The following is an 18,691-nucleotide window of genomic DNA, read 5'->3' on the forward strand; positions in this document are numbered from 1 at the left end:
TTCTCCTTTTCAAGCGTCTAGGATGGATTTGATGAACGCGCCCGGAGGACCCCGTTGCGGCCGCCGGCCGTGTTTTCACTTCCTTGCCGTCCCCCTTCCAAAGATCGTTAAGCAGAGAAGCCTCGGAGGTTTATGAGTCTCCGTGGAACTAGACGTGAGGTGGACCACCTGGTCGGAGCATGGCCGCATCCCTGCACCCTCCGATCGACGGGGCTCCCTTGGAGGTGGAGGGATGCTTCATAATGAAGGTGGAGAAGGACTCCGAGTGGGCAGCGGAGCCCGCTCTGGAAGGATCGGAGGGCTCCGAGGCCGAGACCCTTCGCAGATGCTTCAGGCAGTTCTGTTACGACGATGTGACCGGACCCCATGAAGCTTTCAGCAAACTCTGGGAACTTTGCTGCCGGTGGCTGAAGCCCGAAATGCGTTCCAAGGAGCAGATCCTTGAGCTGCTGGTGATTGAACAGTTTCTCACCATTTTACCCAAGAAGATTCAGGCGTGGGCGCAGAAGCAGTGTCCGGAAAGCGGAGAGGAGGCGGTGGCCCTGGTCGTACATTTGGAGAAAGAGACTGGAAGGCTGAGACAGCAGGTGAGCGACGATTTTCCAAATAGTTGTATTTAGAAGGCGATGGGTAAGTGCAGGGGGGCGGGGGGCGGGGATGCCTTGCAGATGGGGCTTATGGAGGGAGAAACGGCACTAATGAGAGACCTTTAAAGTGAATCGAAAGAGGATCGGAATTTCATATTAAATCGGGAGGACAAACAAACAAACAAACAAACCTTGCTTGAAATAGGGTTTTGCAATTGAAGTTAAACACTGTGCCTCTAAGTGTTTGTTCACGTCTTTTGTGTAATGTTTCCCAAAAATTCTACGAGGGAACAATACATTAGGCTTTGCAGGGTTGGACTTTGGCAGCCTGATTTTCAAGAGGGCTGTTTTTTGCAAAGAAAGCAAGCCCAAACTTCCTCAGTTATCCCAGGGTCCTCTCTAGTCCTTTACTCTTCCAGTGCGCGTCTTCTGAGGGGCCCTCGATGCCGTCATCCTGGTCACTCTTCTCTAGTTGAACCAGCAGGTCTTCGCTCGTCAGTGGTATTTCTCCGTCTTCTAGTTGTTTTCAACAGCCCTTTCATCAACCTCATGAAATCCTGCAAGATTTGCAGTTTCACCTTGCTCAGGATTTGCATTCGTATAAAGACCTATCAGCAGGCTGCTGTGTTGGTCAGGGATATCCACTACATGTGGAAATTAATTGTATATTTTCAGTTCACTAGTGAATTTATTTCGCTGCTCTGTGCAGGGACGTAGTATCTATTCTAATAATAAGGAGGCTGTGTATTTTACTCTTGATAGATTTTTTTTTCCCCTCTGTATACTAATAAAGAGCACTCTCCTGTTGCCTTATCCCTAGACTTCTGCACAGTACTGTTCACCTAATGCCCTTGGACACTCCATTGGGAATGGAGTGAAATTTTCATTCCTTCTCACATCTTCTATCCTTCTTTGATGTCTTTCTGGGGCAAGTTTGGCCCTCTCTGGCCCTCTTTCCATTATGGCATTGGCTTTATTTCCCAGGTCAGCAGTCCTGTGCACTCGGAGAAGCAGGTCCCCCTTGGAGCAGCATGGGAGGTAACAGACTTTCAGCCAGAGCAGGTGGAGACCCAACCCAGAGTGGTGTCTCTGGAGGAAGCTAGAAGCCTCCACTCAGGACACGAAGAGCAGCTGAACCGAAAGAGAGAGCATCGGCCCTTACCCAAGAATGGTAAGAAGAACTCGGAGCATTCCCAGGGCAGAGATCATGGCAGATGCATATTATAACCCTAACACCATGACTTGCTTAGAGTAGGATCCCCTTAATATGTATTTGAGAATAAATTGAATATTTGGGGAGCAAGGGTTCATTCACTTCAAGAGTTGGTAATATGTACAGCATAAGTAAGAGGCATCTTAAAGATGGACTCTGGGAAAACTTTCCCAGACTGGCCTCAGGTCTTGCTATGAAATTTAAGAATCTCCATTCCATAACCAGCGTGTGTTTTTCAGTCCTGCTGTGTATATGTGTCTGTCTTTTTGGCTGACTAAAAACAACTTTAAAAACTGTTTGGAAAGGGAAACAAGGTGTTTTTTTTTTTTTTAAGATTTTATTTATTTACTTGAGAGAGGGAGAGGGAGAAGCAGGCTCCCTGCTGAGTGAGGAGCCCAATGCGGGGCTCCATCCCAGGACCTTGAGATCATGACCTGAGCCAAAGGTAGGGGCTTAACCGACTGAGCCACCCAGGTGCCCCAAAATATTTACTTTAAAAAATTGACTCCCAAGTGAGACATCACAGAAGTAGCATGAGAGCGGTAAACAAGAAGATTTCATGGAGGAGGGAGCACAGGCTTCCTTGCTGCCGGGACATTAATAAGTCATGTAGGAGGAAATTGAACACCTGGAGCTCCGTGATCTCTAGGACCCCCGCCTCGTGTCAGGCTGAGGGGGGGGATGGGAAGATCACTGAAGCCATAGCGGGAGGCTTGGGCTCATATCTTTTTGTCTCTGTATCTCTGTCTGTCTGTCCTTGGGCAAGTAATATGGAAAGGAGCATTAACACACACAGGTTCAGCGATTAGGCAGACAACCAGGACACAAAACTTAGCTCCGCCGTCCATTCTCTATGTGGCCTTGGTCAGGTTACTCCTCAAACTCCCTGTTCTGTCATTTGTAAAAGGAAAATAATTAGGGTGTTAATGTAGGTTATTAGTTCCCTTTCTCCCATAATGGCACAATTATTTTTAAACTTCAAATCTCAGACAGATTTTACACACCCCTCACCAAGTGGCAGGATTTACTGCTGTGTACTCGACCTCCTTATCGTTCCTGAAATTCATATTGTGATAGAAATCATTACAGAGATTAAATCCACATGTTTTCTGGACTTCAGAGTTCCCCTGGATTACATGCTGTCAGTTCCTTTAGCTGATAAGCTTAGTCCAATAAGTGTATGTATGGTGTTTCTGGATTTCGCCATCCCAGGGTGACAAGGCGTTCACAATGTGGAAAAGTGTGTTCTGTTGAGGTGCTTAGCAGGACAGGGCCACTGTAGCCGGCCACTCCCCCTGTCTCCGTAACAGCTCACTAAGAAGCAGACACTGAATAGTATCTGTGCTTTTTACCTTTTTTTTTTTTTTTTTTTCAAACGTGAAAATCCTTTTTTGGATTTCTTTTAGTTAGCAAACATAGTTACTAATGTATGCCTTTTATAAAAACAAAGTGGCATAACAGGAACTTTCGAAAAGCAGGGGATATCTGTAGTACATTTCCAGGGAAGTGATCCAGTTTGCGTCTTTAGAAAGTAGTGGAGCAAGTTCTTGAGTTCTTGATCACAGTAATATTCATTCTGGAAGTTTTCCCTAGATTGCGAGTTCCAGAGTAAAGTTAGACAGTTAGACGCAGACTGTGCTATATGTATGTGTATATATCTTTCTCCTACCTTTTGAGGGAGTGTACTATGTATTTGCTTGTGTGTCCAGGACTATGTATCTATGTGTGTTAACTTCTTTAGCATATTAAAGAATTGATCAACTCATACCAGGGATTACAAACTGATAGCTCACATGTCAAGTCAGACTTGTCGTGTTTTACCTACAGAGGGTTTTTGTTTGGGGTTTTATCATTTGTTCGTTTGGAGTTCTCAGGGTTTAAAATTTTTGAGATTCTTATACAAAAGTCCAGATTTCTGGCTCCTCCTGAAAATATGAGTAGCTCTAACTGTAGCAGGCCCAGTGTTTCCCAATGAAGCATTAAGTGGAAGTGGGCATTGGCTGTGTACCCTTTCCGTGGTGTATGTGCTCTGCAGTTCCCCCATTCCTTACCTGGCCCCCTTCATAATGCACTTCATAATGCTAACTCCCTAAAAGCATTCACACATGTGAGCTCTGCTTCAGGGTACCATGGTTCAGGCATTGTTCTGAACTCATTGATGAAATGATCAATTTATACTTGTTGGGGGATTTTTATGCATCTTCATTTCTTAAAAGGAGAGGCTGCGTGGATTAAAGGTCCAGAGCCCAGAACCCTGATTGTTTCTTTCTCTTCTTACAGCTCGGCCTTCTCCCTGGGTTCTTGCTCCTGCTAATGAATGGAACATGGATCAGGAAGTAACAACCACACGACTACCTGTTGTGTCTCAGGTACATTACCTTCTCTCTGCCTTCCTAGGGTGGTCAGTCCCGACGATTTCCTGTGCCTTCATTATCTTCAAACTTTTATACTCCTCCAAGAGCCTATTCCCCCTTGACTCCTTTTACAAAGAAGACTGGACCCAGACTTCTGATTAATGAGACTCCTTGCTGGATTTGATTCTTTATAATATCTTCTTCTTCATTTGGCACATCCTACACACTTGGTTTCCTGATTTTAATTCTTCTTTGGGGCCCTTCTTTGTTTCCTCCATGATCATTCATCCTTTGAAGACCCGTATGGTTATCTTGGTAGTCATTGCTGTTAGTGTTGTTACAGGGACCAGTGAAAGATGTCCACATGGCGAGAGGTTTTTCCTACAAAAAGAGCGTACATCAGATCCCCGCTCACAGAGACCTGTACCGGGATATTAGGAAAGAGAGTGTTGGGAACATGGTCTCCCTGGGTAAGGATTCTTTCCCTTTTCACATAAAAAATTGGGGGATTTTTGATATCTTTATTTCTACTGATGATACAATAGCTATGACTGTCCACACCTACAGGACCTCCGCGGATTGTCCGGTCATTTCTGTGGCCGGCTCACCAGACCTAGTGACCACTTCTCCGTGCTGTCTTCCTCATTCCTTCCTTTCTTCCAGTTTAAAATATATTCGTGTTCTCCTGACGTAGGGGTGAAAACACTGGCGAGGTGTCTATACAACTTTCACGTTCATACTACTTAAATATAAGCTTACACATACCCATTAGACTACAAGCTCTGTAAAGTCACAAGGTCTTTGATGATATGCCCTTGTTTAACTGCAGTAACCCAACACTTTGCATACAGCTAGATGCATGGGTGGAGGGCCAGCAAATAATTGTTGAATGGATAAATCTTACAGATGGAAGGAAAAAGATAATTTCAATACAATAACCTTGGTAGTGTGTTGTGAATGATTTAAATAGCACAAAATCACAGGCACACATAACCACTGTTGTATCACTTTACAGGCAAACTTCTGAAGGATTTGTCACTGCATTAGTAGTGGACATAAGTACAGTTCATTCATACATAAGCTAAAAGTTGAGGACTGATTATTAATAAAATTACAGGCCTAGGGGCACCTGGGTGGCTCGGTAGGTTAAAGCCTCTGCCTTCGGCTCAGGTCATGATCCCAGGGGTCCTGGGACCACACATTGGGCTCTCTGCTCAGCAGGGAGCCTGTTTCCCCCTCTTTCTCTGCCTGCCTCTCTACTTATGATCTCTGTCAAATAAATAAATAAAATCTTAAAAAAAAAAAAAGAAAGAAAAGGAAATTACAGGCCTAACATGTGTACTAACCCACACTAGAGAGGCTATAAACATGTGCTAATAGGGTAGCCACTAGCCACACAGGGCAATTTAATTTTATACAATTAATTAAAATTAAATAAAGTTAAAAATTCGGTTCCTCAGTGGCTGTAGCCACTGTCAGGATATTTGACAGCTGTATTGAACAGCACAATTACAGAACATTGCTGTCATCCCAGAAAGTTCTATTGGACAACACTACCTATAGATACCAAAGTATAGAGATTATAAAACAGGCTGTGCCAACTCAGCAAATAAAGATACACCAAGGATTATTTATAATTAGAAAGCAATTAAGGCAACTAAAAACAATGACCAACGTAGGGTGGCACTGATGACACAGTGGTAGCAAGGCGGCCATCCCAGAGCGGCAGGCATTCCAGCCGTCTGCCTGGGCTGCACACACGGGCGCTTCCTAGCGTGACCTCAGTTTACACGGCACCCAGACCTAGCAGCGTGCTGCGTGAGAGTCCTGAGTCAAGTGTGAGATCCCTCTAGTGGGATGGGGATCATCCTCGGAGAATTCAGATATAGACCAGCACCTTCACATGTACAGTCTTGAATAAGATGGTCTGAACTGTGTAGGTCCATTTCTACATGGATTTTTTTTTTCAGTAAATATGTATAGAACTGTGAATATATTTTCTCTCCCTTATGACTTTTTCTTTTTTTAAAAGATTTTATTTATTTGACAGACAGAGATCACAAGTAGGCAGAGAGGCAGGCAGAGAGAGAAAGAGAGAGGGAAGCAGGCTCCCTGCTGAGCAGAGAGCCCGATGTGGGACTCGATCCCAGGACCCTGAGATCATGACCTGAGCCGAAAGCAGCGGCTTAACCCACTGAGCCACCCAGGCGCCCCCTTATGACTTTTTAATAACATTTTCTTTTCTCTAATTTGCTTTATTATGGGAGTACAGTATGTAATTATATATAATACACAAAATACGTGTTAGTGGACTGTGTTGTCAGTAAGGCTTCCAGTCAGTAGTAGGCTCTTAGTAGTTAAGTTTTGGGGGAGTCAGAAGTTATACACGGATTTTTGACTGCATAGGCTGGGTTGCCTAGCCCCGCCTTTGTTCGAGGGTCAACTGTGAAGACATGTAGAAAGACCCAGACCAGAGACACCTGCCCCAATCCTTTATCATAGGTTGTAAACTCGCGGCTTATGGGCTCAGTCTAGCCTATACACATATTTTGGCCTTGCTCAGCATTTTAATTTGCTCTTAGTCTGTAAATCTGGATATCCTGTGTCTCTTGAAAAATCAAATGTCAGACACTATGGGCCTACCTTCTCACCGTCTGCCTGGCCTTTCTAGATATTCAAGCTTTCACCAATCCTACACTTACCTCTCTCATGTAAAAATAAACAGCCAATCTCCATCCCCAGGGTTCTTTGAGAAAGGATTTGATGTGATGCTGCTTCTTCTCGACAATTCCGTGAAGTTTCTGTTTGTGTTATCTAGAAGAAAATCAAATTTTATTACATACCTGTTGGGTGTTAGGTACTTTACAGACGATCATTTATTTAATATTCCCAGCATTTCTGGGAATAGGGGCCAGCATTCCCTAGGCAACCGAAGCTCAGAGCTTAAGAAACTTCCCTCTGGTCCAAAAGTAAAGCAGGGTGTACGGGGTCAGGGTTCACATGTAAGACATGTCGATGTCCACAGCACCATGAGGCGACAAGCTGTCTGTGTGCTTCCTTCTCCTTCCGTCTCTTTCCTATTAACCTTGCCACACGTGTCCCCAAATTCTTGATGTATCTGTCCTAGCCCCAGTGTGTGTGTGTGTGTGTGTGTGTGTGTGTGTACATGCATATGTTGGGGTGGGGGTGGGAGTATGTGGGGACCAGTATGAGCACACTTGGTTCCGTGAGTAACAAATACTGGTTACAGCAGATGCTGAACCCTGCACAATGTTAGACACTGAGAGGGAATCACAGGTAATAGAATATATGTTTCTTACCCTTAAAGGTTTTCCCTTCAGAACTAGCAAGAGAAAGAAATGGTATATACATGAGAAGTAACCTGATAGTGTAAGTTAGTAGATGATTGTGCCAAAGAAGAGAGGTGTAAGGGTAACTCTAACTATACCATCGGTAGTAAGAATGACCATGCTGTGCTCTGTCATGGTTAGGAAGGCTCTAGAAGAGAGGGGACAAAACGTTTCCAGGATAGGTGCAGACAAGTGTCCAGGAGGGCCTGCTAGAGCCACAGATGAGGGCATGCAGCTCTGACCTCGGGTTTAGCATGAAATGTGTTTCTCTCGCAGGAAGTACTGTGTCTGTGTCTAACAAGATTGCCCAGCTGGAGCAAAGAAAGGAGCCATGGACCCTGGGTCTGCACTCTTCTAACAAAAGGAATATTCTTCTACGGAGCAACCACATCAAGGAGAAGCCAGTTCATGCGGCTCAGATCCCTGCGCGCAGTGCGGGGAGAGTGTGGGGCGAACAGCAGCACTGGGGTTTGGAAGATGAGAAGATAGCGGGCGTGCACTGGAGCTATGAGGAAACAAAGACTTTCCTTGCCATTCTCAAGGAGTCTCGCTTTTATGAGACGCTGCAGGCTTGTCCCCGAAACAGCCAAGTGTACGGGGCTGTGGCTGAGTGGCTTCGTGAGTGTGGCTTCCTCCGAACACCAGAACAGTGTCGCACCAAGTTCAAAAGCCTCCAGAAGAGCTATCGGAAGGTGAGAAATGGCCATGTGCTGGAACCCTGTGCCTTCTTTGAGGACATGGACGCTCTGTTGAACCCTGCAGCCCATGCTTCATCTGCTGATAAGCCAAAGGAGATTCTCTCTCTCCCCAGACTAAAGAGAGTTGATATCGGTGCTAAAGAACGGGTCAGTTTGGTGGAGGAGGAAGATGCCGCAGAAGAATCTGATGGTGATGAAATGGGCGTTGAATTTATCCGGAAGTCTGAGATTCGTGGTGCCCCCGTCTTGTTTCAGAACCTGAGTGGTAAGAATTGTGCTCTTTCCTTCGGGTATGAAAATGGATCATATGGGCCTGTAGTAAATAGAGTAAGTAGACCAGAGGCAGCCTAATTTGGGGAGTGCTGCCGTAAGCACCTTGCCACTAATCACTGAACGTACTCTCAGGTGTTCGCTGCTGCCCCTGGTGCAGTCTGAGCAGTGGCTGTGACAGTTCTTTCTTGGGCTAGAGCACAGCATGGATTTGAGTATTTGGAGCCTGTGGAAGGAAGATAAATAAAGTCAAAGGACTCTGGAGAGCCCTCATCTGAGGATTGGTAGAAACCAGCCAGTTGTGTTGAATTATAATAAGGCAAAGATACATTGTTATACTACCTAGGATGACCAGTAAAAGACTGTATAGCTGAAGAAAGTAAAAAATTGTAATTGTAGAAGAAGACAAGAAAGGAGAGAAAAAGGAACACAAAGTAGATGAGTCTAATGGAAAACACAGTAAGATGGTAGACATATATCCAAATATGTCATTAGTTACAAACTTAAAAGACCATCAATCATTAAAAAAAATGAAATATTGCTTACAAGAGATATGTGTGAAGTATAAGACACAAAGACCTTGAAATTAAAAGACGGGGAAAGATATACCACATACAATATAAACAAAATCTTATGTCGAAATTGGGGACATGCAGAACTAACCCAGCAATGAACAACTAGGTGACAGTAGACACATCCTGTAAGTACTCTGAAGTTCCGTTTTCTCATCAGTAAAACCTGACAGGATTCCAGGATCATTAGTTTTAAATGAAGTAATAGATAAAAATTGAGAAAGGCATTGTGCAGATGTTAAACACAAACATCTCAATTCTTTGTGATATGCATGAAAAAAAAGGATAGGCAGAGGCAAAATGAGAAGGAGAGACTTTATTCTAGTGAAATTCAGTGAGACATAGCCAGACGTCACTATTATTAGGAAAGTTTCTCCACTCTACCTTGGGAAAAGATGGTAGGTTCTAGGGGCTTCTGGGTGGCTCAGTCAGTTAAGTGTCCTCCTTCTGCCTGGGTCATGATCCCAGGGTCCTGGGATCGAGCCCCACATTGGGCTCCTGCTCAGCAGGGAGTCTGCTTCTTCTACGCCCTCTGGCCCCCACTCATGCTCTGTTTCTCTCTCTAATAATAATAATTAATAATAAATTTGTTGTTATGAATTTTATATTAATATGATCTATAATTTATAATTAATTATATAAATATAATTATGTTTATTATATGTAATATATAATATATATTATGTATATAATTTTATATATAGTTGTATATGAATATAATTATAATTTATAATAAGTCATATCTAATAATTAATAATCTTTTTTAAAAGATGGTAAGTTCTTAGAGTGGAAAAATAAATCAGGCTAGGAGAGCTGGGGGTCCACTCATGACTATATCTATTCAAAAGAGATAGCTCAGGAAAACACAGGGAAGATACATCGTGCATGGACAGGTCCTCCCCAATCTGGAAATCCATAGACAGGAGGGTGGTCCCAAGCTAGGCCTGGAGGAGAGCACGGGGTAAGACTGAGGAGAGAAGTGACTTCTTCCTACTTACAAAACAGACATAAAGCATGGTTTAACAGACTGCTCAGACATGTCCTGGAAAGTTTGATTCTGCCATAGACGCAGAACATCTGCTTGTCTTGCAAGTCATTTCATCTCTTACCGTAGAGGACTCAGTGACATCAAAAATGACTCTAGATGTAGTTCTGCTCTTCAAGGAAGACTTGTTAAAAAAGTGTCCTAGTCTGTTAGTTTTAACCATTTAGAAAAGACCTGTGTATCCTTGGCTAATCGCCGTAGCAGTGGCAGATCTGAGGGACTACATTCTTCCTCTACCAAATAAACTTTGAGATCAGTTTAACAATTTCAGTTTAAAAATCCTATTGGGGGGCACCTGGGTGGCTCAGTGGGTTAAGCCGCTGCCTTCGGCTCAGGTCATGATCTCAGGGTCCTGGGATCGAGTCCCGCATCGGGCTCTCTGCTCAGCGGGGAGCCTGCTTCCTCCTCTCTCTCTGCCTGCCTCTCTGCCTACTTGTGATCTCTGTCTGTCAAATAAATAGATAAAATCTTTAAAAAAAAAATAAATAAAAAATTAAAAAAATAAAAAAATAAAAAATAAAAATCCTATTGGGATGTTGACTTTATAGATTCATTTGAGAACTGAATCTGTACAACTTGAGTCTTCCTATCTGGAAACATAGTATCTCTCCATTTTTTCTAGTTAATTTATATCTTTCAGTAAATTACAGATTTTTTTATAGAGACCCTCTATTTTTTGCACATCTTCTCCCCCGACAGGTCATGGTTCCTGTTGCCACCATGAAGGGGATCTGTTTTCTTTTACCCCTTCTGTTTCGAGGCTGCTTATGTCTTATGTCCTTGCACTTTTTCTTTCCATGGCAGGTGTGCACTGGGGGTACGAGGAAACCAAAACTTTTCTTGATATCCTCCGTGAGACTCGGTTTTATGAAGCTCTCCAAGCCTGTCATCGGAAGAGCAAGCTGTATGGCGCCGTGGCAGAACAACTGCGGGAGTGTGGCTTCCTCCGGACGCCAGAGCAGTGCCGGACCAAGTTCAAAAGCCTCCAGAAGAGCTACCGCAAGGTGAAAAACGGTCACGTGCTGGAGTCCTGTGCGTTCTACAAGGAGATGGATGCCCTGATTAACGCTCGGGCCCCTGCCCCTCCCGCCAGCACTCCAGAAGAAATCCCATCACCCTCAGGGCAAGAAGGAGAGGATACTGAAATTGAACCCCAGGAACCTACAGGCTGGGAACCTGAGGAGACCTCACAAGAGGCGATGGTAGAAGATTCTGGCAGTGAGAGAATGAGTGAAGAGGACACTGTGCAAGAGTCGGAGTTCCAGGGGCCTCCAGGTCTACTGCAAAGCCCGAATGGTAAGGACCATCGAGGGGGAAGGGTGATTTACGGAAGAATCAGTAACTCTCCGCATATCGCCCATGGGTATTTATTCCTTAAACAGGTGTTTGAGGAGCCTGTGCTGTGTGAGGAATGGGGGATCTAGCAGTGAATAAAACAAAGTGTCTTTCTCATGGTGCTTCTATTCAAGGAAGTTGCTGACCTTCTAGTGATTCAGTCCTTGGGATCTCAGCCTCCGTTTTTGTCTGTATGGGTCAATGTTTCATATCATCTGAAAAAGACAGAGGCAAAATGAGAGAGAGACTTGACTACACGTTTTAACAGACTGCTGGTGCCCTCACGGGCATCTGTCCCCACAGCAGCCCGGACTTAAAATTTCACAACTAAAATCACGGTCTTCCTTCCTGTACCTTGGCTCTTCCCTGTGTCCTCCCAGACTTAAAACTTTAGAGACGTTTTGATGCTTTCTCTCTGATTATTTACATCCAAGCAGAGAACACATTTTTCTCAGCTGTTGTAGAGCTTCCGTCTGTCCCCTTGTTAGTCACCACAGCCACTACCTGTGGTGAGAGAGGTTTAGCCTTTCTCTTTCTCTTGTCTAGACTTTTGTAAAAGTCTCCAAACCAGGTTTCCCCATCAGTCTTGTATTAAGGTTCCACGGCCATCCTCGGTCTGAGCTCATCTTATCTTTCTGTCCTTACCTGTTACGGTTTCCTTCTGCATTGTCTGCTCACTCAAATGCTAGAGAAGGGGCCTACGTGTGCTTTCTGCTAGTGTTCATATGAGAAATCGTGGTTTGAAGGCTGAAATCGTTAAGTCCTATATAACCCAGGTTTTGACTCCTGGAAACAAAGTCTTTTGGTACCATCCCTTGTGAGTCTCATTTTGTAAATCAAGCTGCAGACCTGTCACTAAATTGTCAGACTCTATCTGAGCCAACCACAAGGCTGTGACTTCCTTCAAATCCCAGGACAATGTGGACCCAAAGAGAACGCTTCAGAAGAACTGCTAAATGAAAGATGGCATTGTTGGGACTTTCATTTAACTTCATGGACTGATCCATGACTGCTCTCCCCTCCCCAGCCCACACCACAGCCGCCCTACTTGGGTTGGGAGGGCAGAGGGATCAGCAGTTTCAACTCAGTGTATGCAAGGACAGGAGTGGTAAAAACGGCAAGTGGGAGCAAGACAGCATGGCAGAATGCTTAAGAACGGGGTTTGGGGGCTGCCTGGGTGGCTCACTGGGTTGGAGCCTCTGCCTTCGGCTCAGGTAATGATCCCAGGGTCCTGGGATAGAGCACCACATCGGGCTCTCTGCTCCACGGGGAGCCTGCTTCCTCCTCTCTCTCTGCCTGCCTCTCTGCCTACTTGTGATCTCTGTCTGTCAAATAAATAAATAAATAATCTTTAAAAAAAAAAAAAAAAAAACAAGAACAGGGTTTGGGGATCAAACAGACCTGGATGAAATAATACAATGTTGAGAACTTGATTCAAAATAATCTGGGTAGAGGAGCAGAAAGTGGGCGGGACTAGAGATGAGACTAGATTGGCCACGAAGAGATCATCACTTAAGCAGGGTGAGTGGTTCGCGGAAATTCGTTTCACCTACTATAGTCTCAGCTTTTCTGTATGCTTGAATTTTACATAATAAAAAGTTTATACAAAACCACAGTTAATAAGTGGCCAGGATGGAATCAGAACCAGAGCTGTGGGGTTCCAAAGCCTGTCAGTCTAGAAGACCTCCCAGAAAGGCTGGCCTCCGGTGTGCACCTTGCAGTGAGCGTGGGACGTAGTGAGGCGTAGACGCAGCAGAGAGAGTGAGGGCAGGGCGGTCCCCGCGTGGGGAACGGGGAGAGTCGGGCTGGATCAGGTGTGTGTGAGACAGCTGGAGAAAACAGCGCCAAGAACGCGGGAGGAGAAGGAAGGAATAGCCTTGGGTAGGATATGATCAGATATTGATGAACTCGGAAGCCATTGCGGAATTGGAACCTGATCGCTAGAATCTGCTATGAACACCGGGACAGCGTATTGTCGCACGGATGTGAAATTTTGAAAGCAGGGGAGTGGGAGAAGAACTTCAGGGAGAGCACTAAGCTGGCCCCTGTTACTCCGGGTCTGGGTGGGGAATAACAGCTCGGCTTTCAGTTCCATTCAGAAAACATTTCTGAAGGCCTACTATGTACGAGGTGTTATTGGCTGTTCGTGGCACTGAATGAAAAGAAGGGACAATGAATCAGAATGGTAACAGGACCCGAGACGCCAGAGAAGTACATAGGCATCCCAACACACAAAGCCTTGTCGGCTATGTTGTTTATGTTAATACAGGACTGGTCTGAAATTTTTATCATCTTTTTTTTTTTTCCAGATTTTGAAATTGGAGGAAGTATCAAGGATACAACACAGGTAATATATAAGGACATGGAGCAGCATAGGGCATTAATAGAAAAGTCTAAAAGGGTCGTTTCCCAGAACGGTGATCCAGGTAAATACCGTAGAAGGGAATGCATCTCAGGAAGACAATGGGAAACCCTCCAAGGCATCAGACAGGGAAAGCTGACATCTCAGTCACGAGATTTAGGGAAAGCTGTAGGGCATCTGAGGCCTTTCATGGGGAAGAGACCCTACCGGCTGCTCAAATACGGAGAAAGCTTTGGAAGGAATGCTCGTCTTATGTGCCGGATGTCCCACCAGAAGGAAAATCCTTATAAATGCAGTGTCTGTGGGAAGTGCTTTGGTAGAAGCAGGAGCCTAATCAGACATCAAAGAATCCACACCGGAGAAAAGCCTTTTAAATGTCTGGACTGTGGGAAAAGCTTTAATGACTCCTCCAACTTCGGTGCCCACCAGAGAATCCATACTGGGGAGAAACCCTACCGGTGTGGGGAGTGTGGAAAATGCTTTAGTCAGAGCTCGAGTCTCATCATACATCAGAGAACCCACACCGGAGAGAAGCCCTACCGGTGTGGGGAGTGTGGGAAGAGCTTTACCAACAGCTCCCATTTCAGCGCCCACCGCAGGGTCCACACGGGCGAGAACCCCTACAAATGTGTGGATTGCGAGAAAAGTTTCAATAACTGTACAAGATTTCGAGAGCATCGGAGGACACACACTGGAGAGAAGCCCTATGGCTGTGCCCAGTGTGGCAAACGTTTCAGTAAGAGTTCTGTCCTCACCAAACATCGGGAAGTTCATTCCAGAGAAAAGCTTCTGCCGCACCCACCATCCACATATTCCCCAGAGAACCTGCCTAAGGGAAAGACTGATGAATTCAGGAAAACTTTTTGACGTTGACCTCTTCTCCTACGTGCCCCATTGGCCATTTTACCCCAGCCTCATCCTTGGAAGCAGTCTTTTCCTAGCTATGAAGTATAACTCCCAAGACAAGCTTGAGAATACAAATACACTAGGAGCCCACCTCATATGCTCACCTCCGCCTCTAACTTGACCAGTCTTTTCCTCTCAACTTCTCCCTTAGCAAGGAGGAGAAGACATCCTGTGGGTTCAGAATGACAGTCCCTTTGGTATGTCAAGGCCTCTGCCATAGGACTGCCAAGTCCAGCAACATTCAAGGTCCCTCCACGTAGCTGAAAGTTGTTTTCAAGCAGACCCAACATGCTGAAAGTTTCCTGTTGTCCACCACATGGGAACCCGGATGCAGCTCAATCCCAGATTTCTTGTGGGGGTAGAACTTTCAGGCTCTGATCAGGATGACACCACATGCATCTTGGCTTGAAGATACAAGGGATAATGAGATTTTACAGCTTCCTTGAGAAGTCTGTTGCACGATACACTTTGGTGTCAAGTCGATTCCCACAGCTAGGGTGGAGTCCCTATATTGTCACTGAAACCAAATGTGGTTTGCCTGGCCCTCCACAGAGATGAGAAGCAACTGATTACCCATTGTGCTGACCTTCTCTGGACCGAAACCTTCTTGACTACTGCTTCTCCAGCCCCTAAATAATTCAATTCTTAACATTTCTCGTAAGTCCTACACTTATCTCTTAGATGTTTTGGGGGCTCTCATCTGACTCTCCTGAACTACCAGGCCCTCTCCAGATTAAATAGGATGCATGCCCGTGGTGTGTCTCATTAAGATAAAGTAGAATCAACTCAGACGCGTTCTACCCTACCGCTCTTCTGGTTCTTCCCTAGAACATGACTGGCACGTTGGCATATTTTATGCGTCCCTACCCCACATTTAGTATAATGTTCCATAATAATAGTTTTCTCAAACATTAAGGAAGTACAGAAGAAGTGCGGTAGAAACCAGACACCTTCACTGTTTCTAAGACCAGTCAGACTCCTTAGGCCTGCTCTAGATCAGATAGCCCCCTCATTCAGACCACCACCTCTGGGGCTGTTTGTTAAATACGTCATCCTTCTCCGAGCCCATCCATAGGATCATCAACCTGATTGTAGAGCCCAGAGTAATTTATATAACTCTATAGCTTACTTAGCTTACTGAGTGAAAATGGATTTACAGAAACTTCCAATCTAGAACACTTGTCGTTTTCTTCATTTACCTATTTGTCTAAAAAATCTCTTCAATAATCTCCTAGCACTAACCCAACAGGTATTAAAGGAAGAGTCAAAATGAGGAGGAAAAAAGCAGGGAGGTAATTAATAGATTTCTGGAAGTTACACATAAAACCACGGAATCTGGTCTTCCAAGGCTGATTGCTCCAGGACGAGGCCAGTGACATTTACACCATGACTACAGCAACCTGGGGCAGCTTTGCTTTGGGGAGGGCAAGTCCTGAGTTTGGTGGAAGGACAGCCAGAGTCAGCGCTGTGTGAAGATTCTTCTGATCGGACCTCTCTCCGCCTTTGTCAGATGTTCTCTTATTAGAAACCCTCTGGAGATATTTTTCCTTTGAGTACCTTTGAATCTTTCCAAGCCTGTTCCTCAGAGTTCCGAGGAGGGTAGGCAGTGTAGAAAGAAATCCAATTCATGGTGACAGAATAGGGTGTGGCCTGCTGGAAGGCAGGTGACTCAGGTACACATTGATACACGTTTGTGATTTATATTTGTTGAAGATGTTATGACTGTTCACACCTCAGTAGGTTGTGTTCCTGCGTGTGGTCTGAATTATAGACTTCTAATGGTTAAGTGCAGTGTTATGTCGTTAGTGCGCCTAGCACAGTGAGATGCGTGCGGTGCCCATGGGCGTGTGCTTGTATCGTGTAGATGTTCTGAAAATCCAGCCCTAGAGAAGATGCCCATGAATAGAAATCACCATGTAGTAATACATACACAGGATTGATAATTATATGGGAAGCATGATTCAGGAAAGTAGATGATTTATTCCTAAGTATTAAGTACTGTTCCGTGTAAGGCCGTGTTCCAGGCACAGTAAGGGGATGCGAACATAGAGACGTGGTGCCCGTGCTCAAGGACCTGGCAGTACGACAGAGGAGGCATTGCAGCAAAGGTAATTAATGCCAGTTACCTTCGTGTCACTTGCAAAATGTCGGTGACTCCACTGTGAGAAAATCACTATCACCTGCAAAAGCATTTCTCTGAATTGCCTTGAATTGTATACCTCTGCGTCCCCAGCGTCCCTAACGGCAGGAACAGTGCCCATCTCAAGTGGGGCAGACCGAGTCTGTGTAAGCTTCATTTGTCTGGGGCCGCACAGAGCTAGAACCCAAGTTCCCCTGCCGATGTTCCTAGACGTGGGTTAAGTTGCCTTCACGAACTCTGTCTCCGGGCCGAAGAAATAGAAGGTCCCGCCCGCCAGCTTCGACCGAGACGACTTGCATCTTGTCTTTCTCAACTGGAGCATGAAAGTCAAAATGAATAACATATCTTTTATATCACATAGCATTGCCTTCATGAAGATCCATAGGAAAAGGGTTTTTTTCTGGGTCTCAGTACCAGGGAAAGGTCTGACCCTAAACAGGAAAAAAAAAAAAGAAAAAGGATTTCCAAACACTGTGATTTTTATAACTTACTGCTTTTTTCTCTTTGTTCTGGCTGCTGGAAAGCTCAAGAAAACATACAAGCCACCTCAACCAACTACCTAAAACCTCTGTTTGTTTAATCCCATCTGATGTCTTTGAAAATTACCCCAAATGCTATTTTTTAAAAGCAGTATGAACAACTGGATATTTTGTTCTCTGACATCTTACCCAAGGCATTTGGAGACTGGCTTGTATTCCCTGCCTACACTTGCTTTGTTACCCCCACGAATACCTCCAGTTCCTACCAGTGATTTTATTACACATACAACCTTACTTGTCCAAAATCTTCTTTAAAGAAGGAAGCTTCACACATACGTTTAAATCGCTCTGGGCAGCCTGCCTTAGGGGAGTGAGCATTAGACCAGAAGCCGAAAAGGACACATCTCCGCCTCGTCGCTATCACTTACTGAGCGTCCTTTGACAAACCTCAGCCTCTCTGGGCTGGTGCTCCTTATCTGGAGAGATGCTGAACTTGATTGCCAAGACTGCTCTGGCTCTAATGTTTAGTGAGGCTGCAGGCTTCCAGGTAGCCAGCCTGGTCCGCCATGGCAGGCGGCATCCAGGCCACACTGAACCCACTTCATACTTCAGGAAGAGGGAGGCCGTGAGCAGCCCAGGAGCTTGCACAGTGAGGAGAAAGGACACATCACTCAGCCCCTGGAGCTCCTTGGTAGCCGATGGCAAGCAGCTGGAGGGAAGAAAACCCATATGTGAGATCTGTGCCCAGTGACGGACGAGACTCCGCTAGGAAGGGGATGGGGAAGCCCCAAATGCAAGGCGTGTGTGAGCAGCTTGTGCACCTGTTCGCTTTGGCCTCTGCGTGCATTCCAGGTATAAATGTATGTCTCTTCATTGTTTCGTACTCACGTTCACGTAGATGTCCACTTGAAAACTTGTCTGTGAAATAAATGTCAAAAATAAATGACTCCCGGGGTTTTTGTCATAATTTGAAGGAGGTTTTCCATTAAAGGAAAAGAGAACTTATCCAAGAGGTCACAAAAGCAGATCCCAGTAGCTTTGTAAAGAGAGTCTCCGTGTGATCCCAGCTCCCTGCCCTCCCCACATCTCCCAGGACCCTTTGTGAGTCCCCAGCTGTCCGCGTGCAGCAGCCCTCGGAGGGACGCCTCCGCCACTGCCCCCAGCAGCAGCTCTGATTCTAGTGTGGAGTTCACCCGGATGCACGGAGCTCGTGGGTTCTGGGGGAGGCCCCCACCCACAGCCTTTCCTGGTGCTTTTAAACCAGTCTCAAGATTTCCCCAAAGAAAGCATGGCTTTGGGTTTACTGTTTTCGTTCAAAGAGTCCTAGTGGCTTCCATTTCCTTGTTCCCCTAACAATGTCAACTCCGTAGGCCAGAGAGT

General features: G+C 45.3%; 1 protein-coding gene across 1 annotated transcript; it reads left to right on the top strand.

The window, feature by feature from the left end:
- Window positions 1–155: 155 nt before the first annotated feature.
- Window positions 156–18,256, top strand: ZKSCAN2 (zinc finger with KRAB and SCAN domains 2). The gene is made up of 7 exons (XM_032328263.1): window positions 156–587; window positions 1,572–1,758; window positions 4,081–4,169; window positions 4,498–4,624; window positions 7,781–8,467; window positions 10,894–11,385; window positions 13,734–18,256. Exons 1-7 carry the CDS (start codon window positions 180–182, stop codon window positions 14,651–14,653), a joined length of 2,910 nt encoding a protein of 969 aa, XP_032184154.1. The 5' UTR covers window positions 156–179; the 3' UTR covers window positions 14,654–18,256.
- Window positions 18,257–18,691: the final 435 nt, after the last annotated feature.

The sequence above is a fragment of the Mustela erminea genome, chromosome 20, assembly GCF_009829155.1.
Source record: "Mustela erminea isolate mMusErm1 chromosome 20, mMusErm1.Pri, whole genome shotgun sequence".
In the NCBI taxonomy this organism is placed as follows: Eukaryota; Metazoa; Chordata; class Mammalia; order Carnivora; family Mustelidae; genus Mustela; species Mustela erminea.

Excerpts from the sequence above, each read along its gene's own strand:
- ZKSCAN2 (XM_032328263.1), top strand. The coding sequence starts at position 180 with ATGGCCGCATCCCTGCACCCTCCGATCGACGGGGCTCCCTTGGAGGTG. Across the intron at positions 4,170-4,497 it reads GACTACCTGTTGTGTCTCAG|GGACCAGTGAAAGATGTCCA; the intron begins GTACATTACCTT and ends GTGTTGTTACAG. Across the intron at positions 4,625-7,780 it reads TGGGAACATGGTCTCCCTGG|GAAGTACTGTGTCTGTGTCT; the intron begins GTAAGGATTCTT and ends TTTCTCTCGCAG.